This window comes from Heterodontus francisci, chromosome 4, assembly GCF_036365525.1.
Source record: "Heterodontus francisci isolate sHetFra1 chromosome 4, sHetFra1.hap1, whole genome shotgun sequence".
In the NCBI taxonomy this organism is placed as follows: Eukaryota; Metazoa; Chordata; class Chondrichthyes; order Heterodontiformes; family Heterodontidae; genus Heterodontus; species Heterodontus francisci.
The window spans coordinates 182,961,197-182,988,972 of record NC_090374.1 but is presented as its reverse complement, the minus strand read 5'-3'; the positions used below and the strand labels follow the sequence as shown (position 1 = coordinate 182,988,972).

General features: G+C 42.6%; 1 protein-coding gene across 1 annotated transcript in view; it reads right to left on the bottom strand.

The window, feature by feature from the left end:
* The window catches only part of LOC137369453 (choline transporter-like protein 1), a 99,974-nt gene that overhangs the window by 52,527 nt on the left and 19,671 nt on the right, over window positions 1-27,776 (bottom strand). Inside the window, exons 2-7 of the mRNA XM_068030686.1 lie at window positions 25,389-25,478; window positions 20,656-20,798; window positions 17,180-17,316; window positions 15,131-15,218; window positions 10,535-10,704; window positions 1,710-1,799 (exon numbers count right to left, since the gene is read on the bottom strand). Coding sequence (XP_067886787.1) covers window positions 1,710-1,799; window positions 10,535-10,704; window positions 15,131-15,218; window positions 17,180-17,316; window positions 20,656-20,798; window positions 25,389-25,478 — 718 coding nt within the window. The remainder of the gene's footprint in view (window positions 1-1,709; window positions 1,800-10,534; window positions 10,705-15,130; window positions 15,219-17,179; window positions 17,317-20,655; window positions 20,799-25,388; window positions 25,479-27,776) is intronic.

Here is a 27,776-nt window from a genome sequence, read left to right as displayed (position 1 = left end):
AGGCAGTCTTTGTAATGGGGGAATATACAGCACAAGGTCAAATTGTATGCAGAGGTTGTGAGCAGTTTGGTTTAACCAGAGACATTGCCTCATGATGGGGACGGAATTGGCATCAAGAGTACAGAGCTTGCAGTGGGGACTGAAGGCAATGTTTAATTGAAGGGAATTGCAGCTCAACCTGGAATGGATGTTGGACAAGCTGTCTGAAACAACCTGACAATGAGTGAGGCAGCAGTAGGGGTTTCTACACCATCTGTAATGTTCATCCAGATATTATTTTGAGGAGGGGCAGAGGAAAGGTCGAGACAGTTGGTGAAGAGCGTTATAAAAGTGGTTCAATTTTTTTATTTTTTTGAGGACTCGGGTTTTAGAATTATGCAGATGCATTCACTAGAGGACTGACGTGATTCCATAGATGCTGGACTTTTTTTTTTATAAAAAGGATTCTGTTTAAAAACATTTACTGGATGTCACATGTTTTCAGCTAAGTAACTAACAGGTGCCTTCTGACTATGGGAGTTGTTTACAAGTGGCATGTCAAGATTTATGGTGCTCAAGAGTGGGTTTCATTTTTGAATACTGTTTGTCAGCTGGGTTTGTAGCCTACTAAAAGAAACACACAGCTCATCTTTTCTCCACCTCTGAGAAACCCTGCAAAAAATCCAGTATGTGATAGCTGTAACGCCTGATGCCACATTTCTCCTGAGAAGTTTCTGGAAGACTTCCTCTCGACATCTCCTGAACAAATAGCTTCTGAAAAGATCCCAGTGACCCATCTATGGGTACTCGGACGCCAGACTGTATGCCATCTGGAACATAACATATCTTATCCTCTTTCAAGATTAACAAGTACTTTGGCCAAAGCACCTTTATTTTTCCTTTAAATGGAGTGTATGTTTGTGTATGTGTTGGGTATTTAGAAGAGATATATATATTTACTGTCATATTTCAAACTGTTTGCTAAAGCCTTGCCTCTTCATTGACCAAGTCTAGTACGATAATAAATTAATACTTTTGTTGTTTATTAAAGAAGCCTGGTTGGTGGATTTTATTCTAGTGAAGAAGTGGAACTAGAGAAAGGCAGTGCACTCCTCCTGCCTTGGTTGCAACAAGAGGCAGAACTGAGCATCATCAGTGCCCATGTGGAAACTAACTCACATCTTCAGATGATGTCACCAAAGGGCAACATGTAGATAGGAAAGAGGAAGGGGGTCAAGAATAAATCCTTAGGGGTCTCCAGAGATGAGCGTGCAGAAGCAGGAAGAGAAGGCACTGCTGGAGATGCTCTGGCTACAACTGGATATGGAAGAGTGGAACCAAGTGAGGGCAGTCCTACTGAGCTGGGTAAGGAGGAAATTGTAGTTGGCTCCAGAGAAGTCAAGAATTAGGAGAAGGGATGGTACACCAAGGACACAGTCAGGGAAGATGTAATTTGTGACTTTATTTCGAATGGTTTAGTACTGTGCAAGGGGCTGACACCACCCTTTACACTAGATACGGAACAGGTTTTTAATATTAAAAAGCCTTTGCCTTTTTTTTCCTCCTCTGGTATCCAAGCACATTCCAGTAACTATCAGAAGATGCAAAGCACTATGTCTTGATCAGAGAAACATTCCCCCTTAATATGGAGAATTTGAAATAGATATACTTATTAAAAACCAAAATCAGCAGTTTTAAAATATTCTTACCACTTACTATAATCAACTTACCAATTGAACCAAGGATGGTGAGAATTGCAAGGATCCAAACAAGTACTTTGGAGATGTATCTAATTACAACCATTAACAACATCGCCAAAACTGCCAAAACACAAAAAGGATTAACAGCACATGAGTACCATATAGAACTGCACTTTCAAGGAACTACAACATTGACAGGTAGGGTGGGAAGACAAAACTTTTAGTTGAACTTGTATTTGCTATCTACTCAGAAGTAGAGCTACATTTCTGAAAAATTCTACAACAACCATGTTTGCAATTTTGGCAATGGATGGATCAGGTTGGTACACTGGCCTTCCTCCTCTGCGAACCCAGACTTTAATCCAGGCCAGAGCAATGGAAGAAAAATCTCCTTCCTGCTGCCTCCTCGTAGACACATCTAATACAAGATCTCTATCCTCCCACTGGGAACCTCATTTATCTTATCCCGACTTGCAACAAAAATCATGTCTCCTTAAACAGGAGAACATTGCAACAAGGAGTTAAAGCTGTTGAGTTTTACTGTTTGAGAGGCTGCAAAGACAGTATATATTAAAAGGAAAGCAAGCAAAATAGAGATGACCAATTATTCATCTTTGTAGAGCACAGGTCCCCAATTATATTCAGACAAGGTCAACTCACCTCATTCACCAACTATACTGAAATCTGGATGGAAGTCAATTCTGGTTTTTATATTGGCAACAGAAGTCTATATTCTCTCTTTTGTTACTCTTCAGCTGTGTCTGTTACTCTCTCCCTTGCTCTTGGTTTCCCACTTTTCCCCCTTTCTCAGTGTTTCCCTGTTTCAGCCTTTCTCCGTTACTCTGCCTGGATTCTGCAGCCACTGTAATTTCAAAGAACAGTCATATGGCAAAGTTCAGCTGTGTTACAAAATGGGAGCCTCCTTCCATTTATAGAGTAAATATTATAAACCTTTCTAGTCTGAAGATCTGCATTTTATAATTTGAAGTTAACTCATGCCAACTGATTAATGTACAGTTTCACAAAAAAATCAATTTTAATTTGAATCATTTATATTTCATTAACCTCTCTCATTCTGGTTTTATTCCTCCTGTGGTTGCATTTCCTCCTACTTTCACTTTCTTTAAGAAAATTCATTTTATTTCCATTTTTCCTCAACCATATTTTAACACAAGGTCAGTCGCATAATGAGAATCTTGAGCTAGGAAACAGCATTGGCTGTGTGTAGATGCGATAGTGCAGCTAAGTTAAAGCTATTTAGTAACTCTTGAGGCCCTGGGACATGGCATGCTGTATCTGTTTTTTATAATGGTTATGGTTTGCTCATTTTATACATTATAACAACATTCTGTACTCATGCTACTGCTGTTAGTGCTCCCACTGGTATTCCTGACCTGGTGTGCCCTCTAAAAGGTAATATTGTATTTTGAGCAATTCAACACCATATTTCTTGTGTGTATGATTACAAACCAATTTTGCATTCCCACACTTCCATCCAGATCAAGATTCCCACAAGTTTTTGACAGTTTGAGTGGCCTTGACTTCACACACACTTCAGATGGATGCCCCAAATGGTCAAAAAAGTAGTTTAAAAAATCGTGAATGAAAATATTAAGGCATGAAAAAATGTAATCAGGCCATTGCGAAATAGCCAAGATTTTGTTTTTATTTTGTTTGTAGCACTATTTTGGATATCAAAAATTAGAATTACAAGAAACAAATGATGGACAGAAAGATGTACAATTTCTTAGACAACAGGTCAGGCAGTATCTGTGGAGAGAAAAACAAGAGATAACGTTTCACACGGACCTGAAACATTAACTGTTTTTCTCTCCACAGATGCTGCCTGACAAGTATTTCCAGCATTTTCTGCTTTTGCTTCAGATTTAAAGCATCCACAGTATTTTGCTTTTGTACAATTTCTTAGAGCGAGTTAGTTGGTTCACCCAACTGGTCACTTTTTCCTAATATACTACATTTCTGAATCACTTTTTACTTTTCAGATCTGTACATTCTCAGCACTTCAGCTTTGATTCACAAGTTTGTGAACCATCAAGGCACAACAGGAACTAAGTATACACTGATAGGAAGTGCAAGCTACACCCAAGACTCAACACATTTCCAGCTGAGGCACAGGATGCATAGTTATGACATGCACTGTGGAATACATCAGCATAAGTGACATAGTGATTAAAACTGCTTACTGAAGTATTATGGGAGCATTATTGGTATTCGAGTTCAAATATACTCCTTCACAGGAAGATATTTTAGATAGGCTAGTGGAAAGTGCATTAGAATGCTGGGTTTTTTAAAGCTGGCTCAAAAGGTCACAATTGAGAACATGGGTATAGTTTGCAAACCTTTATGCATTCCCATCCCTGTCCAGAACCTTAGAGGCAACATGATATTTGACACTGACTTAAACCGGTTTCCAAGATGGTTCATTTAAAGCGCTGACTGCAAATATGCTGTACTTGTATAGAGCTTAAAGTAATCCTGCTCTGTGCCCTGCTCATGAGCTATAGCAATGTTCCCACATAGGAACAGTTATGGTGGCACTGTTTTTGGGGCAGGGGGGTGGGGGCAGTGAGATACACGAGTGTTTAAGAGGAGCTCCACAGAAGGACAGGACCTACTTTGGAGGTTGGGGGGGCAGGGTGGGGTGGGGGGGGGGGGGCGTGGGTGAACAGAAGAGAGAAATGGGCAACACAAGTGGGATCTAGTAGAGGCAACTGTGGATGAGGAACGATCGTTAGAATGCTTAGTGAAGAACAGAGCCACCGAGATTAAAAGCTCAAATAAAAAATTGGCAAGTTTAAGCATAATGGAGATACAAAGGAATAAATTTTGTGTGTGGGCTGCAGGTCCCGAAGTCAGCACCAGAAGCAGGTGCAGCATCCGTTGGGGCAATGAGCAGCCTGCTGAATGCAATTAAGTGGCGGACAGCCAATTAAGGTTTAAGAGGTGCAGGAACCGGCCAGTGAGAGGACGGAGGGAGCGACAAAGGAGGCATCAGGTAAGGCCGCGGAAGCACCAGGTGCCAGATTTAAAGGGCTGACACCCCCGCCCGACTGCTGCCGGCTGGGGCGCAGTCCCCACCCAACTGCTGCATTCCAGAGTGCCAAGGATCAGAGTGGAAGCCTGTAGGCAGAATGGCAGAAGGAAAATAAAAGCAAAATACTGCGGATGCTGGAAATCTGAAATAAAAACAAGAAATGCTGGAGTCACTCAGCAGGTCTGGCAGCATCTGTGGAAAGAGAAGCAGAGTTAACGTTTCGGGTCAGTGACCCTTCATCGGAACTGATAAATATTAGAAAAGTCACAGGTTATAAGCAAGTGAGGTGGGGGTGGGGCAAGAGATAACAAAGGAGATCTAGATTGGACCAGGCCACATAGCTGACCAAAAGGTCACGGAGCAAAGGCAAACAATATGTTAATGGTGTGTTGAAAGACAAAGCATTAGTACAGATTAGGTGTAAGTACACTGAATATGGCAGATCAGGTGTAAATACACTGAATATGGCAGAAGGAAAACCCCGGGTGCCCCCATGGCTCAGCGATGCCTCCCTCCCTCTGCTTCAGGCTGCATGGGTAAGGTAGGAGGTCCTCTTTCCCATGGATGGGATGAGGAGGCCAGCCTGCCTGACCAAGCAAGCCTGGACGGAGACAGCGGAGGTCAGCAGCTGTATGGCCATAACAAGGTCCTGGATCCAGTGCCGGAAAAGGGTCAATGACCTGATCCAGTCTGCCAAGGTGAAAGTTCCATTCATTTCCAACATTTTTGGCCTAGTTTGTATCAGAGTGAGATAATTTGTTTGGTGGAGAAACCGTGGCAATGCAGCTCTGGAGTCGGAAATGGGGCCAGAGGCATGGTAGCACTTTAGTGAGATGTGCCTGTCAATGCATTCCCCTGCATAGTCCCTTGAGTGTAGCCACATGCGTGCCCCATCATGGCTCGCTGGACTATTAACAGAGGTTTGGGGTCTTTAGGTCTTTAGGATTAACTTCGTTAATCACTGTGGGTGCAGGAGAAGAATGCCCATAACAGGAAGGAGCGTGTCAAGATCAGCAGCGGAGTGCCTTAACCCTGATGGAGGATGCGGCCAGGGAATTGGCAGGGCAACAAGGCGCCTGCGTCATAACAGACGGCAGGAAAGGGGCGCCCACCCAAGAGAGCGAGCATCTTCTGGGGCATAAGTGTGCATCTGGTGCCAAAGAGCCATGCTGCACGTGATCCCCCTGCATCAATGGAGAAGCGCATTTGGCGTGGTCAGAATGTCACGATGGGCAAACCTAGACCCTTCTACGTCTATGATCTTTCATGCAGCTCAAGATGAACAAGAGGAGAGAGGAGCTCTGGAAGCTGGGGGACAGTTGGCTACCTCTGAGGAGGGCCCAATGTCACATCATTCCCCTGCATGCTCCACCAGCACAGATAGTTTCATGTCAGTGGGTAGTCGCATGTGCTTAAATTTGGGTACACACCTGGTGAGCAGATCACAGACGTGCCCGGGCAGCTGACAGAGGTGAGATAGCCTAGGCCACCAGCAGTCGGAGGCCAGTCCCATGCTGAGGCCCAGGCTGATGTGCCTCTGATGCTGGTGGCAACATGGGAAATGCCACAGCTGCAGCGAGAGTAAGGTTACATCTGGCAGAAATGCCACAGGCTATGTGTGCACAAGCGCTGACAATGGAAGAGTCCAGCAGGCCTTGGGTGCTGCCATGTTTCTGCCGATTGTGCATCAGGCTTTTTCCATTGAGAGACTGGTGACTCTCATGGATAGTCGCATCCAGTAGATCAATCAGTGGATGCTGGAGATGCACGCAGAACTGCACTCAATCACATTGTCCATGAACTCCATGCAGTGGTGGTAAGGCGAGTGGGGAATGAGCCCCTGGAAGCTCCAACAGGTCCACGTCTCTCTCAGGTCAGCAGGGAGGTACAACAGTACATTATAAGGGGTGAGGAGTGGCTGCCTTCCACATCTGGGGGTTTCTCTCAGGGCGCTCTTGGTGTGGACAGTGGCTTCGAAGCCACCAGCGCTTCAATCATTCCTGCGCCTATGCAGGTGGCCCTCAGTGGTCCTCCAGGCCTCAGTCAGCCAGAGGACAAGTACCAATGTCACCTTCAGAGACAGTGCCACTCTGACATCTGCAGATAGTTGAGCTGCGGCTTGTAAACCCATTCTGGAGGGTACTACCTTCTGCACACTGGACGTTGTTGGCATGCCTCCTGTCCCTGAGACTGGCCCTTCTCTGCACCTCCCACACCACACCTTCCCCCATACACCCACCCGCACCCCCCCGCCCCAAAGTTGTGCGAATCCCTTGCTCATGTCTATATCTCCCTCCTTCTCTGCTGCTCCTCCCCCTCCTCCATGGGGGTCTCGAAGCCAAGGCAAATGAGGCACGAGATTGCTTCTCCCTGAACACAAGGCCTTCAGGCCAAACAGACATTAGCCAACACCCCCCACTTACTCATGACTTTCAATGTGTCAGTCATAGATACTGCACTGAAACAGGCCCTTCAGCCCACCGAGTCTGTGCTGACCATCAACCACCCAATTATACTAATCCTACATTAATCCCATATTCCCTACCACATCCCCACCTTCCCTCAATTCTCCTACCACCTACCTACACTAGGGGCAATTTACAATGGCCAATTTACCCCATCAACCTGCAAGTCTTTGGTTATGGGAAGAAACCCACGCTGTCACAGGTAGAACTTGCAAACTCTGCACAGGCAGTACCCAGAACCGAACCTGGGTCACTGGAGCTGTGAGGCTGCGGTGCTAACCACTGCGCCAATGTGGTGGCAATGCCTCAATGCCACTCTGGTATGGCTCCCCCACAGTGCTAGCACATTAGCCCCCACTCCTTACAATGTTTCTTGATGCACCCCCTCTTCCAACCGTCCTGCCAAGCAAGGCTGCCTCACCCGATGGCTTCCCTGCGAAGCCAACACTGAGCTCCTGCCTCCTTATTGCCTTCTTTCACCAGACGAGGCCCTGAAGCCTCGTGGTTTCTGTGCACCATCAGGAAAATTTGAAACTCTGAATAAAATTACCATTGGATTGTTAACTACCTTAATTAGCTTCACGCCTCATGAATGTGCGAAGTCTGTCCTCCATGTCGGCCGCTGACAGTAAAATCCGCAAGGGGCTGACAGTCTTCCGCCCTAATTTTATGCCTCCCTGCCGCCTCCATTCCAGTCTCCAAAAGCTCCTTAAAATTCAGCCCATAGTTTTGCACACGATAGAGATTCAGAGCCTCCATTCGCATACACCCCTTTCCACTAAATATAACCAGACACTGTTCTCAAAGATATGCACAAACCTTCAGCTCAATAATCCTAAACTGAAAAACCCTTCTGACTGTCTCCATAGTATTCCTGGCTCCCAGATATCAGGACGCCCACCAATAGTCTCAGACCTCAGCCACCCCATCCAAGTGCTTCCACACCAACAAGCAATCTTCACCAATGCTCCCAGATTCTGCCAGTTTAACCAGGTCTTCTGAAGCCTACAATTTCCCTCCCACACAGCACAACTGCAGCTCAAACAACTACCACACATCAGCATCCTCTCCCCATACTCCCTGATGCAGAAGTATCAAGAGGCAAGGGAAGTGTGAGAAGCCAGAAGAGTGTAGAACTTACCGTCAATGGGAGTGACTGGATACACATATTGAAATTGTCATAAAAATATTATATATATTACTGAACTGAATCTAAATTTATTTTAAGTTTACTTTATTTTTTTAGCTGTCCAATGCTAGAAATTATTTAAAGTTGTTTATTCTGCACCTTGACTGTAAGCTCGTTTGAGGTGTCATTAGCTAATTAGTTACAAAAGATGCGAGACGCCAGAGGAGCATGGGGTTTAACTCCAGTGGGAGTTCAACCTTGACTGTTAAGAGAAGTAAATAAGAGAAGTTTGATTCTTGGGAATTTGGTTCTGGTGGAAATTCAAGCTAACATTATCTACATTTTTAAAGTTAGATGGAAATTAAACATTATTGATACTTTGTGGATCTAGAGAAATTGCATTTGCATTTAATGGCAGGGGAAAAAAAGTGCCTTTGGAGCAGAGAATGTCTCTGCTTTGAGCAGCACATGGCTACATCCTACATCAGAGAAGATGAGGAGTTTCTGGATCACACTCTCCAGTTCACTGAACAGGCAGAGGAAGAGACAGGACACTCAGATGCAGGGAATGTGAGTTACAGAACTGTCCAGACGTTGCGGTTGGATAAGGAGGTGGTGGACAGTGACAGCAGTGACTCCATTCAAAAGCAGGGTGGCCCTGAGCAACAATGCAACACCCTGGAGCAAGGGACTATCCAAGAAGGCACATGGCAGGTAGACTTGGAGCAGTAGCAGCAAAGGGATCCTATATTTGCAGTATAAGTAGCCTTTTTTGCAGGTATGATTCTTCCTTGGTCCATCCTAGGGTGAAGAACAATGAAAATTTCTGGGAAAAGACCTTACAAATCATAGACAGAAGCACATTTGAGGTTTTACAGAGGAAGTTTAATGAGTTAGGCACTAGACAGAAAACCAGGATGTCAAGCATGGCCATCTCCAGATTGTTTCCTGTGCCATATGCTGAACAAGCTAGACAGGAAGATTAGGAAGGTCATGCGTCACTAGAGGGCTAGGTTTAGAGGAAAGAGTGCTCACATTCTTGGGACATTGATGCAATTGCTGCAACAAGGGAAGGCGACACCAAAGGGACAGCAGAAGGCTTAGCTCAAAATACTATTATGCCCATTTTATCTTCTTCAAGTACTACAAAAACCTTTACCAACAATCTGCATTTCTCAGGTTTTAATTAACCCAAGAGCTACAAATTTACATGTCAAAGTGCTTTGATTTTAACTAGTCATACAATGCACTACAATAGTCTGTTTCAAAACAAAAGGTTTAGAGGAAATTTAAACAAAATGAGTATTCATTGAAAGCCTGAAAAGAACCCAAGGAGCAGGGGAGTTCTCCCTGATGTCCTGGCTAACAGTTATCCCTCAAAAAACTCCTCAAAACAGATTAGCTGGTCATTATCACATTGCTGTTTGTAGGGACTTGCTGTTTGTGGAGACTTGCTGTGTGCAAGCTGGCTACTGTGTTTCTTGCATTACAATTAATGATTACACTTCAGAAAAATGTAATTGGCTGGAAATCGCTTTGGGACTTTTTGAGATTGTGACAGGTGCTATATAATTGCAAGTGTTTCTTTCAAAAGAAACCTTATGGCTCTATTCGGTCTCTGTCACTATCTCCAATAATGCAAATCAGCATCAATAAAATCCCTCTGATGGCATTTTAACAAGAAAGCAAAGGAAATCTAACCTCAAAAGCAATGAACTCTGGCTTTCTTTTTGCCCAGCATTTTATCAGCATGCTGATTTAGCCAACTCTACACCTACATATTAGACAAGGATTCGAATTACAATTTTACATCTCTACAGCTTTTCATAATATTTTCCAATTCCACATTTCCATTTAAAGCACCCCAGGGAACACAAAAATCATATTTATGACAAACTAATACGAAACAAACATTAAAAAGAGGACAAATGGCTTCTGAGTTAGAGATCTAAAAAGAGAATACATTTATATAAGGTCAGTGGCTGTTCATAAAATTTCTCATTAGTTGAGACAGTTATTCCCAATGTCAAGCTCACCTTTGTAAGAAATTTTTAAAACAAATAACGATGTACATTACTTTGGGATGCAATAACTTGCTAAATGTAAGCAGACCACTTATGCTAAATTAAATGATTCAATAACACAACTCCTGGTTCAATATTGCTTAATTTTTTTTTTTAAAAAGGATGTATTCAAGAATCATTACCTAGAGATAAAAAGCAAAGTCCAATTATAATTTCTTTGCTGGTCATTACTCCAGTAACCACTCTCTGCAAGACACTATTGTCACTGACGAAGGTGGTCAGAGCCTTAATAAACTTGAAATAGCAGTCACTTTCCACTGGGGCACAACGATGGAAGAATGGTACAGGTTTACTAGTGTAAAACAAAAAGACAGGAAAAATGGAATGTCAAATTAATATCAATAATGGAGATGATAGACGACAGTGATAGGCACCATTACATTTTTAAAACTGTGCATTACAAATGTCAAACCTATTCGAGCTGCAACCAGTCCTTCACATTATTCTTTATTAATAATGCAAAATAAGTCAACCAAATTAAAATGAACTCATTTATTTTTTTAAACCCAGCTTCCATTACACTGGGGTAATAGAATAAAACTGCACACAACTTAAAAGCATCTTATAAACCCATCATAAATCATGTTAAAACTAGTATCTACAAAATAGCCCATCACATTTTTCCAAATGAACGTTTCAAATAATTTCAAAATATGAACCCATTTATCCACTGATGAATTGTGTGCATATCTTTTGATAACTTCCTTGATTTTTGCATCTCCATTCAGTTCCCAATTGCCCCACAAGGGGCTGAGATAAAATCTGCAGACATAATGCAGACTTCAATTCGAATCAATGCAGTTCCAGAACAGGTTAACAAAGAGTCTGGTCCTGAAACACTGCCCCCAACCCCACCTCACCAATCCTTCGTTATATGTGCTGTTCCCCACTAACTGGAGTTGAACGCACTCCAGCACAGTGCAACGCTTTGCTTCAAACTGCAACTTACCTATCCAGGTAGTAGTACTTTACCTTTAGAGAGACTGAGCTGCTGCTGCTTAAAGAAACAGTGCAGCATGAACAGACAGTAGCTATGCATGCAACCTTATCAGAGATTGAGCAGTGCGTGATGAAAAATATTGTTACTTTTATAGATTCAAGTCAAAGTTAAAAGATTTCCCTGAACAATGCACAATAAACAATACAGCCCTTTCAAATAGAAACCCATGTAGAGATTCATTAACACAAGAGCAGTGTTCATCCTTGGACTGGACCCCAACCATCATGCGTCAGCAACATATTGATGGTTCTGGGAACCCCTGGATCACTTCTTCCTCCTTGCCACCTTATTTCTCTTTGGACGGGAAAATTTTGCAATTGTGGGAAATAGCCATGGACCTCAGGAAATCACACCAAGGTTTTGGTGGTGCCAGGTACAGCATTAGGGTCAAAGTCCCTTTGAAATAGTCACACTTGGGCCAGGGTAAGCTTTCTTTGGTGAGGTGAGGTGAGAGTGACTGCCCTTGACATCAAGGTAGCATTTGACAGAGTATGACATCAAGGAGCCCTAGCAAAACTGGAGTCAATGGAAATCAGGGGGAAAACTCTCCACTGGTTGAAGTCATACCTAGTGCAAAGGAAGATGGTTGTGGTTGTTAGAGCTCAATCAGCTCAGTCCCAGGACATCATTGCAGGAGTTCCTCAGGGTACTGTCCTGGCCCAACCATCTTCAGCTGCTTCATCAATGACCTTCCCTCCTCCATCATAAGATTAGAAGTGGGGATGTTCGCTGATGACTGCACAATATTCGGCAACATTCACGACTCTTCATAATGGAGCAGCCAGTGTCCAAATGCAACTTCCAGGCTTGGGCTGTTAAGTGGCAAGTAACAGGCAATGAACATCTCAAACAAGAGAGAATCTAACTATCTTCCCTTGATGTTCAATGGCATCAACCATCCTGAAGGTTACCATTGACCAGAAACTGAACTAGACCAGCCACATAAATACTGTGGCTACAAGAGCAGGTCAGATGCTGGAAATTCTGCAGTGGGCAACACCTCCTGATTCCCCAATGCCTGTCCACCATCTACAAGGCACAAGTCAGGGGTGTGATGGAATACCTAGATGGATGTAGCTCCACAGTATTCAAGAAGCTCGACACCATCCAGGACATGCAGCCCACTTAACTGGCACCCCATCCACCACTGTCAACATTCACTCCCTTCCCCACCAACGCAGAGTGGCAGCAGTGTGCACCATCTACAAGATGCACTGTAGCAACTCACCAAGACCCCTTCAACAGCACCTTCCAAACCCATGACCTCGACCACCTAGAAGGACAAGGGGAGCAGATGCATGGGAACACCACCATCTATATGTTCCCCTCCAAGCCACACACCACCCTGACTTGGAACTATATCACTGTTCTTTCACGGTCGCTGGGTCTGGAACTCCCTTCCTAACAGCACTGTGGGTGTACCTACACCCCAAAGACTGCAGCAGTTCAAGGCAGCAGCTCACCACCTTCTCAAAGGCAATTAGGGATGGGCAATAAAAGCTGGCTTAGCCAGCGATGCCCACATCCCATGAATGAATTTTTAAAAGTGTCAGTATAGGGAAATCCAAAAATTGGGAGCCGACAAATCAGCTTATTTTGAAGGGCAAAATCACCAAATGTGTTTTGTTCTACAGAAGTCAGGCTGCACACTGTTCCAAAGCATCATGGGTTTTTAAGACCCAGACAAGAGAATCCAGTTCAATTTTTGTTTGGTTTCAAAATTGTTTCAATATCAACTTGCATTATTCAAGTAAAGAGACATAATGGAGAAGCAGCTCGTCATCTCCAGTTTCCCAGCTTCACACTGCCTATACCACATGAAACAGTTAGAAAGATTCCAGGTGACACTCATCGAACTCCGTAAGATGCTAATGGCAAGATTTCTGATTGCTTGTTTTTGTTATAAAGCACTTCATAAATTGGACAAATCCAGCATTATACTACCAGTCTGTAATCTGTATATCATTCTTCTGTATAATTATCTCACTTGCAAATTAATCTCACCACAAGTTTGAGCTTCAATGTTTAGCCCTGATTGTGTTGTATTTACCACCTTTCAGAGTAGACTGGAGAATCTGGGTGGCATCCCACACAGCCTCAGATGTATACCACGATTAAGCAATAACTGTTGGTCCCTTGGCATGCAATTACAGGTACAACATACAGAAGGTTGCATAGGAGAGTCAGTCTGCCTATGGCAACTGCTTTTTCACAACAAGCACAATTTAACCTAATTGGTTCCTGAGTACAACAAATTAAAGGATTAGGAGAAAGTTCAAGTTATTACAGGAATTGGAGGTCATTGATTTGGAGAATGAATAGAGTGAGAGAAATAAGAGAATCCTTAAGGAATTCTTGAGCTAATGATAAAGAGGCAGGATGAATCATCAACAGCACAGACATGCAATCTGAGGGGAAATTACAAAGCTTTGATGGAAGACTTTAGAATGGTAATGGGTCTGGTATTGTCAAAGATGATGACAAGTGGATCACCAAGACATTTAGCACAGGGTTCGAGATAAATAAGGACAAGACATCTAAATAGAAGAACTAAGACAAAAATAATAGTGGGCTTCATAAAGAATGACAACTATCAAGTAATAAAATAACTATTTGAGAATTAACAGTTTTGTTAACTTTGGAAACTACATATAAAAGTAGTTTTAAGGATACAAAGGTTCACTTGGGGATGGACGAAAACAAGCCAATTTCTGAAGTACAGAAAAGTGGTCCGGCAGATAATTAAAACACAGGTAAAGTTCAGAAGGCACACACACTTAGCAACAACGGATATCATCAAGACCACAAACGTTATTAGAATTCAGACAGTGCTGAAGCCAACACACATGAATAACACTGTCTAATGTTGATCATGGTAAAACACCAGACTAGAGCAAAGCCAGGTAGAGGGGAGGGGGATCTTTGGCCAAGATCAAGACTAGAATTGGAGGTAGAATGATGAGCCCAAAAAGATCAGTTTTCTCTTCAGGAAGAGTAGCATTTAAACATCAAAATGGAGATAGAGGGGATGGGAAAGGAAGTTTCAGAAATTTCACATGAAACCTTAGGCAAGGGGCCAAATGAGAGACTAGGGTAAAGTAGCAAAACAATGCATAAGCAAAGGGCTGGCTGCCTGTTTCAGGTACAGGCTTTGGGTGTTTCCTTTTCTGACTTTACCAATATGATGGGCAGGGCACTTCCCATGTGATGAGGTCATGTGCTCCTCTCCCACCCACCGTACCACATATAGGATTCTTAAGCGCTGATTTTGCGCCTGAAAAATAGGTGGGGTGCTATCAGATTTCTCCACAAATGTGTCTATATTTAGCAACATCTAATAGCCAATCAGAACTGAGGAAATCTTTAAATTGGCAAAAACAAGCATCAACTCATTGAAGGACATAAAACTGCAGCGCTGAAGATATATACAGGAAGGATACAGATAGTTCAATCGTTCACTTGGAAAATAGAAACACTTCACATCTTGAGATGTACGAAATATAATTAGTTTGAATTAGGAATTGCTCAAACTCAGTTCAATATGCAAACACAAACTTCAAGTTATAAACTCATTAATCACAGCTTGTGAAGAAGCTTCACATTTTCATATTGCACAGAACACATTTAAGAAAAAGTGTTTTTTTTTCAAGTTTAATCACTGGATTAGTTACATTGTGACTGACAATTTCTCATACTGATTACCCCTGAATATTCCTACCTTGATTTAACAGGAAGTTTAGGACACAAAGTTGACTTTTTTGGTACATATTCTGATGGTTCCAGCTGATATGAACATAGCTTAGAACCTGAAACAAAAACAAGAGCTTAACTTAAAACTAGTTTGTTGACCTGCATCTATGCTGCAGATTAGGCAAACTAATGTTAAAACTTTACTTTAACAGGATACAGTTTTCAGGCAAACCTGAAGTTATTGTTTCACCTGAAGAATGCAGCGAGGTAGAAGTGGCAACAGAAAGTCTGAACAGAATCACGTTAGATTTAGATTAGAGATACAGCACTGAAACAGGCCCTTCGGCCCACCGAGTCTGTGCCGAACATCAACCACCCATTTATACTAATCCTCCACTAATCCCATATTCCTACCAAACATCCCCACCTGTCCCTATATTTCCCTACCACCTACCTATACTAGTGACAATTTATAATGGCCAATTTACCTATCAACCTGCAAGTCTTTTGGCTTGTGGGAGGAAACCGGAGCACCCGGAGAAAACCCACGCAGACACAGGGAGAACTTGCAAACTCCACACAGGCAGTACCCGGAATCGAACCCGGGTCCCTGGAGTACTTTACTTGATAAATATGGTCAGCTTTTTTAAAATAAGACATCCTCCCAATTTATGGAAGAGATCCAGAGACAAAGACAGAGACACACACATGCCCTAGCATAGCCCTATTTTCCCATATTTCTATCCTCTGAACTTCTCCCCATTTTCAGATTTCCCCTCAAACTCTCAAATCCAACTGAGTACTGCCAAGCATCAATAGTGCCTCCATCACATTGCTATCATAGCCCAAGGTCCATCCCAGACCCAATTCCATTGTGTTCCCAGGCCATTGCCCATATTTTGCTCTGAGATCCAGCCCTTCTCCCCACTGCTTCACAGCTAGTGACCACTCAATCTCATCACCTTGCTTCATACAGACCACAACATGCTCCAGTGCCCCTTCAGCCCCAGTTTTGCAGCACCTCTTTGCACACGCAACGTGGTAGCCTACCATCTCCCTGCATACTCTAGGTTTTAAAAAAATCTAAGAAGTAGATGTTCAGTACGGGAACAAGTATGAAAGCCAAAGTGAAAGCAAAATACTGCGGGTGCTGGCAATCTGAAATAAAAACAGAAAGTGCTGGAATACTCAGCACTTTGGCAGCATCTGTGGAGCAAGAAATAGTTAGCATTTCAGGTCTGTGACCTTTCATCAGAACTCTGTTTCTCTCTCCACAGACGCTGCCAGACCTGCTGAGTATTTCCAGCACTTTCTACTTTTACTTAAGTATGAAAGCCATATGGAAATCAAAAGAGAGGAGATGCTGAAGGTAAAGAGTAAAGCAGAAGCAATAAAGAGTTTCTTGCAGTAAGTGCAGGCAGAAATGGAGAGAGGATTTAAATGAGGAAGAGTTTCACTGAACTTCTGTATGTTTGTTAAATTCAGGAGAGTGTAAGGACTGGAATGCAGTCAATATAATTCCAGTATTTAAAAGTTACAGCTGGAAATTATAGACCAGTACATTTAAGATTGGTTGTAGAGACTGTCTTCAAACAACTTTCAGCAATGTAGAGTAAGCAGCTGAAAAAGTGTAATTTATTAAAGAACAGTCAGATTGAATTAGGAAATGGAAACCTGGAAAATTCAAATTTTTACAACCAGAATGGAAGAAATGTTCAATTATATATTCAGATTTTCAGAAAACCTTTAGAAAAAGATTCTGCATGAGAAGTTAGCAATTCAGATAAAGAATCACGTAATGGGAAAAAATACCTTGAATAGAAAATGTACTCTCCAACAACAGACAGGCGATAGTCAAAAATGGGAACTTTTCAGACTTCAATTAACAGGTAGCCCAAGGCAAGTCATGGGCCTTTGTTATTTTTAAATGCATATGAATTCTTAAGTTATGCCACCTTGTTCTGGACTGTCTGAATATTGAGGTGAAATGGCAGAGCAAGAGTCACAGCATAAATATACATTCTAATCCCCAATTCTTCTCTTCCGTCCCCACCCACCATCAACTTTTTGGTCTTACCATTTTTCAATGCAAAATTCTGAACGTCCTGGAGTGTGTTCAGATCTGTATCTGGACATTTAGCCACACATAGCGCTATGGAATTGATTTTAAACTGAGTAATATCCAAGTTACAGGGATCCAAGAAGAAGACATACCTGGGGCAGAATATAAACAAATATTAAAATTAAAAAGCACATTTGCAGCTTTCTTTTTCCTTCCATTTCTTTTACTATCAACTAAAATTGGATATTGGGAGAAAGAAAATGTATAGCAGCAGCAGAGTTCATTTGTGTACCATTAATTTCATATGGAATATATTGCTGGGTCTTTTACATGCAATACTTCTAACACTATAAAAGTGCTCAGCAAATCCACATTGTGCATGAGTGAGAAACATGTATTACAGTGAGATACTGGAAGATATTGGAAAAATAGAAGGAAAATATTAGAAACAATTTAGCTATAATACCAAAAGGCTGTTGATACCCCACTCCTTTTGCTCTTTTGATATCAACTTGACCTTTTGGCACCTTAATGCCTTGTAACATTCTGTAGCCATATGTAAACCAATATAAAAGGTATTTTCGGTAATCAATCGATGATGACAATGAATTTGCCTGCATATCAACTGCGATTATACGTCACAAATTAGTCATTGGCTATAAAGTGCTTTGGGACATCCTGAGGACATGGAAGGCACTATATCAGTGCAAACTATTTGCTTTCTTTGAAACATTGCAACTATATCACAAGCTTTGAGAATGCTTAGTACCGAATAAATTTGTTCAAAAATGACTGCACAGGAGTCATTTCTGGGAAGAAATATTGAGAATCAAGAAAACTAGCAGGTCTACAATTGGCGAGTTTGACCGCTGAATCACACCAAGAAGTCCAAGTGGTCAGGAAAGAAGGGCTAATTCAGCTGTTCTGGCAAACCTTACAGTGCAACAGGTACCCTAACAAACTGATCTAATAAAAAAAAAGCTGAACTTCATTCTTCAAATATTAAAACTGCATTTTTAAAATCCCACAGTTTAATTTGATTAGTTTAAACCATTTCAATCACACATTTGATTTGCAAGAACCCTCCTTAGCTAAATGTTTTCAACAGAACACTAAACCTTTGACAGTTTAATCAATTACATTTAAAGCCAAAACTTTGATTATTTTCCAGTACCTCAGATAAGTTGTCAGGTTGGCATTAGAGATTGTTGCAGGGGGTGGGGGGAGGGTGAAATTTATGAGGAGGAAAAAATATCTTAACAAATGTCTACATTTTCCATCTTTTGAGATCAACATTACAATTGATTAACAAAATGCACTTATATAATGGCTTCAGCATGGTTTGCATTCCGCCAGGACCACTTGGCTCCAGAGATCATTGCAACCTTGGTCCAAACAAGGGCAAAAGTGCTAAATTCTAGAGGTGAGGTGAAGTGACTACCCTTGGCAGCAAGGCAACTGAGTGTAACATCAAGACGACTTAGCAAAACGGGAGTCAATGGGAATCAGGGGGGAAAATCTCCACTGGCTCGAGTCATACCTTGCACAAAGGAAGATGGTTGTGGTTGCTGGAGGCCAATCATCTCAGCCCCGGGACATTGCTACAGGAATTCCTCAGGGCACTGTCCCAGGGCCAGCCATCTTCAGCTGCTTCAGCAATGACCTTCCCTCCATCATAAGGTCAGAAGTGGGGATGTTCGTTGATGATTGCACAGTGTTATGTTCCATTCACAACTCCTCAGAAAATGAAGTAGTCTGTGTCTGGACTTAGGCTGATAAGGGCAAACAACATTCATGCCAATGACCATTTGCAACCAGAGAATGTCTAACCATGGTCACTTGACACACAATGGAATTACCTTTGTTGTATCCTCCACCATCAATGTTCCAGGGAGTCACCGTCGACCCGAAACTTAACTGGACCAGTCAAATAAATATTATGGCTACAAGAACAGGTCAGAGGCTGGATATTCTCCAGCGAACAACTCACCTCTTGACTCTCCAAAACCTTTCCACCACCTACAAGGCAGAAGTCAGGAGTGTGATGGAATATTCTCCACATGCCTGGATGACTGCAGCTCCAACAATACTCAGGAAGTTCAACGCCATCTAGGACAAAGCTGCCTGCTTGATTGGCAACCCATCCATCACCAGCGCACCATGTCTGCAACATGGACATGTTCAAGATGCGCTGCAGTAACTCGCCAAAGCTTCTTCGACAACACCTCCTAAATCAGCAACCTCTACCAGCTAGAAGCACAAGTGTAACAGGTGCATGGGAACACTACCACCTCCACCTTCCACAGCATCCAGACTTGGAAATACATCACCATTCCTTCATTGTTGCTGGGTCAAAATACTGAAACTCCCTACCTACAGCACTGTGGGTGTACCTAGACGACGTGACTGCAGTGGTTCAAGAAGGGGGCTCACATCACCCTCTCAAGGACAACAAGGGGAGAATGATAAATGGCGATGACACCCATATTCCATGAATGAAAAAAAAGTGAGGTTGGAACAAAGCAAAAGTGGTGAAGGATGCATTAAGAGGGAAAGGTCTGGATGAAGAATTTCAGAATGCTGGGGCAAAGTAGCTGAAAAACTGGCACCAATGGAAAAGCAGAGAGAAAAATGCATACAGTAGATAATAGGGTAAACAGCAAGGCCGTAAGGTAAGAGAGCCAGCAGAGGCCAGAAAGGACAAGAGCGATAGGCAAGAGTGACTTACTACAGGATAGGATGCAGGAAATAGATGAGTTGGAAGTTTTTCCAAGTGCAGTTCAGGAGGCCATTAAGAGCACTGGAGAAGTCATGACTGGAGGCGATAAAAGCATGGGCAAGACTTCGAGGTGGTGGAGGAGAGGTAGGATCAGAAATCGGTATTGTTATGGAAGTAGAAGCAGACAGTAGAAGTTCAATTCAGGATATCAAAGTCACGTTCTTGGTTTAGTCCAAGACAGCAGCCAGGATGAGTGATGTAATTGGGCATTAAGGTGTGAAACTTCTGGCAAAAGCCAAATGGGATAGTTTTGGACTTGCCAATGCTAAGCTCCAGAAAGCTCTACTCATCTCAGCCACAGCTTGCAGAAGGGGATCTTTCTTCATTCCCTATCCTCCATCGCTGGTGGCGGGACCAGTAGTAATATTAGAGCTGAGGAAACAGAAGGTCTTTATGTGGGAGTGGAGAACCTGCCAAAGGCCATATCTGAAAAACCCATGCTTTTTTTCTTCAAGAACCACATAATTTGCTGTATCTAAAAGTCAATTTTAATTAAGGCACATGTAATTTCAACACAATGTTTAGGCATCTTTGTTAAAATCCTGAAATAAAGTTTCCGATATTTCACATTGATAGACTACAAACTAATATTCCATGTAATATGATACATCCCAGATTCCTAATAAAGTCTCATGTTTAGAAGATATTATATGGGATCTAACATAATCTATAAGAGTGAACCATCATTCTACAATACTGATAATATACTTACTTGTTGTCTGTGTGATCAAGACCGGTCAATTTATCTTCTCTCATTTTGGTGTTCTTTTGGCCACAAATGTTTCCATAACTATCATAGCCAAAGACCAGCCTCTGTACCGCTCCAGAAGCTATTGCAAAGCCACAAATGATAGCCTACAATAGAACATTTCACAGGTTTAATATCATACCCTAATCATAGCACTGTAAATTTGAACTGCGTTATATGAAGAGAATTTTGTAGAGTTTTAGCAGTTACAGAAAAAGGATAGAAATGTAGATTTTATCAGCAATGACCAATTTGAGCAGTTGATGACACGAGTTTGTCAATTAGCTCACCCGTATGTGAATAGGCTTACAAACCTCAAGAGCCATGCTGGAGTGGGTTTTATAATTTAAGTTCACAGCTATCTGCCACAGGGCACCAGTTTTTGGCTTCTTGAAATCTTTCATTACTATTTTATTCCTGTAAAAGTTCTTGCATTTCATTTCAACCATCTAAAAACAGCAAAACTGTTGTGTTGACTACCAGGGAAGTCTTGGGCTCAATGGCCAAGCTGAATTTGCTAGTATCAGCTGGGATGACGAGGACACTGCAGTTGATCTCTGGATTAGAAGTAGGGGTGTTGTGGGAGAAGAAAGACTCAGTCATGGTCCCTAGTCCCGGCACAGTGGCGCAGTGGCTAGCACCGCAGCCTCACAGCTCCAGGGACCCAGGTTCGATTCTGGGTACTGCCTGTGCGGAGTTTGCAAGTTCTCCCTGTGTCTGTGTGGGTTTTCCCTGGGTGCTCCGGTTTCCTCCCACAGCCAAAGACTTGCAGGTGATAGGTAAATTGGCCGTTGTAAATTGCCCCTAGTGTAGGTAGGTGATAGGGAATATGGGATAACTGTAGGTTTAGTATAAATGGGTGGTTGTTGGTTGGCACAGACTCGGTGGGCCGAAGGGCCTGTTTCAGTGCTGTATCTCTAAATAAATTACCTACAAAACACAATTGGAAAAGGTGTACTTGTGCACAGTAGGAGAGGACACGATCAGGTTCAGTTCTTGATCTTTCTCCACTCATCTGTAGCCATATAATCTGTAGACATCCACTGTCTAGGTTTAAAAGATGAAAATCCTATTTAAGACGGACTGAAGAATTTTAGGAACCATGTCTCAGCATGTGGATCTGCCTTGAGAATAAAACAGGAGAAAACTACTCGGGGAGGGGGGCGGGGAGACAGAGTGCGGCTGGCGAGGTATGGAGAGAGGTGGTAAATTGGTACGGTGGTGGAGAGAGAAGAACAACACTGGAGAGAAACAAAATCTTAGGGAGCCTGAAAAGTTGCAGTTACAGCTTTCTAACAGGTGAAGGAATTTGGAAACTCATACACTGGTGAAAACATGGGAATTAAGGCGGTGATGCAGACAGTTAAATCATGAGCAGACACGCACTAGCCCCTTAACTAATTATACTACTCACATGAAATTGCCAGTTAATTCAGTAGGGTGGAAGGCTGCAAAACCTTTGATAAACTAACTTACATAATTTCCATCAGATGGAGGAGGAAGAATTAATGCATGGTTGGTCTAATTCCCACAAGTCAGGTCTCTAAGTGGGTCACCATGTGCCTTCTTGCTTTATTCTACTTCTGAAGGCAATCGGCCAGAAATACATGGCAAGTTGAGGCCTGAAGGAATAAATATAATTCTCTCCTCTGCTCAATCAGAAGAAGTCTTAAATAGCATGTTGCTCCAAGTAGGTTTGGGATGGGGAGAAGGATTTTACAAAAATGAACCGGCCCAGAAATTTGCCTATATTAGCAGATTGAAATCAAGGTTATTACAAGCAGCCCAACACAGTTTGCTAGGCAGCCTTATACGCATTTAATTTCTCCATAGCACAATGACTGTCAGCAAACATGATCTTGACCCTGCCCCCTCCCCATCAAAGTATGCACTGTTCAACTACCAATCCTGGCCCCCGCGTTAGGAACACTGCCAATGGCTCCCTTTCAATCTGGCAAAATCACCATCAGCCCTCCACTCATAAAAATCACCCTTGACTCATCCATGGGTTCCAACAACCATCCTATCCCTCTCCTCTCCAAAGTCCTCAAATGCCTTATTACTTTCCAACTCCATGTCCAGCTCTTAACTCTCTGCAATATTTGTTGCAATCTAAAGATAGGCATTTGCCAAATCCAAGTTGGGTTCAGTAGATCTGTGGATGCAGGGAATCCAGTCAAATATACTGCTCTGTCCAAGTTTTAGGACATGCTAGTGAGTAAAGCCCACAATATCTAAACTATCTGTTCACAGCCACAAGACTGCTGCAACAGATCCATTCTAAAGCTATCCTCAGGATTTCTTTTGCAGCATCAGATTGATGGTTTTGGCTCTTCCAGGTTTTAGGGGTAGAGCAGATTCTTTCACTTGAATGGGAATCAAAGTAATTATTACACTCAGGTCTTATCTGTGGCTATTAGTAGGTTCTCAATTTTAACGCTGTATCTAGGGTCCTCTGCAAGTTGGTCTCTGAATTCATGTCTCAGTTTTCTTTTTGGAATAGTACATTCAGGAAGAAAGAATTTTTTGGTGGCTCCCACCTTGGGTTTTGGCAAAACTGAAATCAATCTGGCAAATGAAATGAAGGCAGTAATTCAGTGTGGCAAATCTGCAGAGGTTCCTTTACTACCTGGGCTTTGCTCTTGAAACTGCATTCAACTCACTACCACCCATTGGTTATCCTCTCAATAGCTGAAGACATTCACCTTTAAAGAATGGTGAAATTCCAGCCCTGAAAAAGTGACAAACTAAGAAGAATGAGGACAATAAAAAACTATACAACTGCACAATGTGTACATAATAACCCAGATTTTGCATTAAGAAAAACAGTGAGGATAACAGCACTCACTATTATGGAGCAAATTAGACAGCAACTTCTAGAGTTAAATATGGAAATCAGGAAGTTGCTGTCTGAAATTCCCTACTCCTCCACAAGCTTGCCTGCATCGGCAAGGCTGCATTGAAAGTCATGTAAGGGCGTGCAGTTGCTGTATCAACCCACTAAATATGGCAGAAATAGTTGGGGTTGGTGCATTCAGGTGTAAGTGAATTCCTAACAGTGTTGCAAGTCTTAATTATTGTCAAACAACCTCTGTGGCCCTGAAAATGTAATTTTACAAGTGCAGAGTATTATTTCTTTGGAATTTAATTATTGAAGAATTTTAAAACTTAAAAATTAAAATCTTTATTTTAATTTTTCTTTCTGTCTCTTAATCTTTCTTTCTAAATCCCATCTTTCTTTCCTTCCCTTTATGTGGCTTTTCTTTTCTTTTTCTTTGGCCTCCTTGTCTCGAGAGACAATAGGTAAGCGCCTGGAGGTGGTCAGTGGTTTGTGGAGCAGCGCCTGGAGTGGCTATCAAGGCCAATTCTAGAGTGACAGACTCTTCCACAGGTGCTGCAGATAAAATTGGTTGTCAGGGCTGTTTCGCAGTTGGCTCTCCCCTTGTGCTTCTGACTTTTATCCTGCCAGCTGCTAAGTCTCTTCGACTCGCCACACTTTAGCCCCGCCTTTATGGCTGCCCACCAGCTCTGGCGATCACTGGCAACTGACTCCCACGACTTGTGATCAATGTCACAGGACTTCATGTCGTGTTTGCAGACGTCTTTAAAGCGGAGACATGGACAGCCGGTGGGTCTGATACCAGTGGCGAGCTCGCTGTACAATGTGTCTTTGGGGATCCTGCCATCTTCCATGCGGTTTACATGGCCAAGCCATCTCAAACGCCGCTGGCTCAGTAGGGTGTATAAGCTGGGGATGTTGGCCGCCTCGAAGACTTCTGTGTTGGAGATACGGTCCTGCCATCTGATGCCAAGGATTCTCCAGAGGCAGCGAAGATGGAATGAATTGAGACGTCGCTCTTGGCTGACATACGTTGTCCAGGCCTCGCTGCCATAGAGCAAAGTACTGAGGACACAGGCTTGATACGCTCGGACTTTTGTGTTGTGTCAGTGCGCCATTTTCCCACACTCTCTTGGCCAGTCTGGACATAGCAGTGGAAGCCTTTCCGATGCGCTTGTTGATTTCTACATCGAGACAGAGGTTACTGCTGATAGTTGAGCCTAGGTAGGTGAACTCTTGAACCACTTCCAGAGCGTAGTATTGATGGATGGAGCATTTCTGACGTTCTGTCCCATGATGTTCGTTTTCTTGAGGCTGATGGTTAGGCCAAATTCGTTGTAGGCAGCCGCAAACCTGTCGATGAGACTCTGCAGACACTCTTCTGTGTGAGATGTTAATGCAGCATCGGCAGCAAAGAGGAGTTCCCTGATGAGGACTTTCCGTACTTAGGTCTTCGCTCTAAGATGGGCAAGGTTGAACAACCTGCCACCTGATCTTGTGTGGAGGAAAATTCCTTCTTCTGAAGACTTGAACGCATGTGGCTTTATGCACATAATTTTAAACTAAATTAAATATTCTAATTTATACTTCTTGGTTTAGACTTTGTGTCACAGTAAGGATTCTTTAATCTGACTGGTTGAGGAGCCACGCTGCTGCTTGCCCTGCTCTCTCACACAGATCCCCTGCTGAGGATCTCTAGCAACAGTAAGTTGCCACTCAAAAGCACACAAAACGTCTGTGGGCAGCTTTAAGCATAACAAGCACTCAGTACCACTTCTTCGCTATTGACCATAAAATCCGCGCCAATAAAATAATTTTGATAAACAAATCCCTTCAACAAAAAAGAAACTGAACTTACCATGCCAATGCAGAAGAGAATAAGTATCAGCAGCCACAGAATGTCTGTGCAGCTGCGTTGCTCCAGTGGCTTCCATTGTCGAGTGGAGTTCTAAAGAAAAACAAATAAACAGCTGGACTAAATGGGGCCTTTCTCTTAATACACAATGATGCAATAAACCAGTTGATCAAGTTCAACAAAGTTGTAATTATTCAAATTGCAAAAGCCACTTCAATAGATAATTTTTCTTCTCCAGGACGGTGGCTCTCAAATTGGGGTCCATGGATCACTGGGCAACTGGACTGACCTTCCAGGAGATCCGGGAAATAACGTGGAAGTCCTGACTGAGCAGTGTTGGGTGGGTGACATGGATGACCTCCCAGCATGCTGTGGTCAGGGCTTGGATCTCAATCTTGCCACCACATAGCTCTCAGGACCACCCGTTGCTGCTTAAGACATTGAGTTATTTAGCCGTGTGGACCAATATGGCAAATTTTAACCAAGTTTGTGGCCTCTTGCATTGGTACACTCAACGACACACACAAAGCTGGCAAAGTAGCCTCAGACCATCCTCCAGCCTACGTGCCAGAGCTATGCAGGGCCACTGATTTACCAGACTAAGTAAACCAAATTCTACTTTTAATTACATGGGATTTTTGAGTGCATTGAGAAACCACATTCTTTAATTCCATCCACTTCTTCAAAAGAAGCAAGAAACTTGGTTTTTATATAGAATGAGAATGACATTCATGAATCAAGCAGATAAGACTGCAGTGGGAAACAGGTATACCCAACTCTGATATCTGTAAGTAAATACCTGTTTTCTTAAAAGCATTATTAAAACTCTCTTTGTATGCATTTTCATATTGAGTATTATAATTTAGATGGAGGGGTCCGTGATTATTAATCCATTTGAAAAGGGGTCTTTCAACTAAAAAATTTGACATTCCTCCCCCAACCCTGCTTGTACTCTACTCAAGGACAGATAGAATTTTGAAAAATAAATGTAAGTGAACTGGATACATCTGGGGAAAACCATCCATGCCAAACTATAATTAATCCTGATTTTGCTCTCCCACAAACAGCTTAAAAGGTTTACCAAATTGCAAAATACGGCAAATAGGTACTGTCTGTATCTGTGCAACAGATTGTAACAGAATAGGGGAGTTTTATTACAGTCTTGATAGCCATTAGATACCAATTCTGACCCCACCTCAACCTTAATTTCTGGAACTGTGTGGAATGTAACTATTTAAGTCTATAGTAATTTTTTGTCTGGTCACATCAGGGGCCACCAACACGTCGATTGGAAGCTACTAGTAGCTCACTGACGGTCTCCAAGTATCGCGCAGGCAGTGACTGGAGCACACGCAGTGCAGGCAACGACTGAAGCAGGCGGTGACTGGAGCTGGACGGAGGCGGTCGTGTCGCATCCGCAGAGGGTGAGAAACCGTCGAGTGCATGAGAGAAATGGAGCCGGCGAGTGGGCGGGGAGTCTTCATAAACACCTGGTGTAAGCTTCAAACACCCTCAATAAGAATAAAAGCAAAATACTGCAGATGCTGGAAATCTGAAATAAACAGTGCTGGAAATACTAAGCAGGTCTGGCAGCATCTGTGGAGAGTTCTGAAACTGGAATTGAAAGTTAGTCTCAGCAATGGTGCCATGAAATGATCGATTGTTGTAAAAACCCATCTAGTTCATTGGGGAAGGATATATGATGTCCTTACCTGGTCTGGCCTATATGTGACTCCAGACCCACAGCAATGTGGTTTACTCTTAACTGCCCTCTGAAATGGCCTAGCAAGCCACTCAATTGAAGGGCAATTCGGAATGGGCAACAAATGCTGGCTCTGCCAGCAACGCCCACATCCCATGAAAGAATAAAAAAAACTCTTCACCAAGCTTGCATGCAGTGTTAAGTGCCACATTGAAATAAAAATAAGATCAGTTTTCCTTCATATTAAATATATTATACTGCAATTATAATAGCTACATATTTAGTTTTCATTTATATTTTTTCTTTGAATATATGGTTAAGTGGCTCATGATATTTTCATTTAGAAGTAGCTCGCACTAAGGAGAAGGTTAGAGACCCGAGTCATATTCTATAAATAAATAAAAACTTGGATCTCGCCTCGGAAATTCTGACTATTTGTCCAACACTCAACTTTCAATCCTCCTGATGTAGTTTCAGTCAATGCTGTGGCTCATCACTGCTTTTTTTTTAATGTATTCACAGAATATGGGCTTCACTGGCAAGGCCACCATTTATTGCCCATTCCTAAATGCCCTTGAGAAGGTGGTGGGGAGCCACCTTCTAGCATACAAATGAGTGGCTTGCGAGGCAATTTCAGAGGGCAGTTAATAGTAAGCCACATTGCTGTTGGTCTGGAGTCACATATTGGT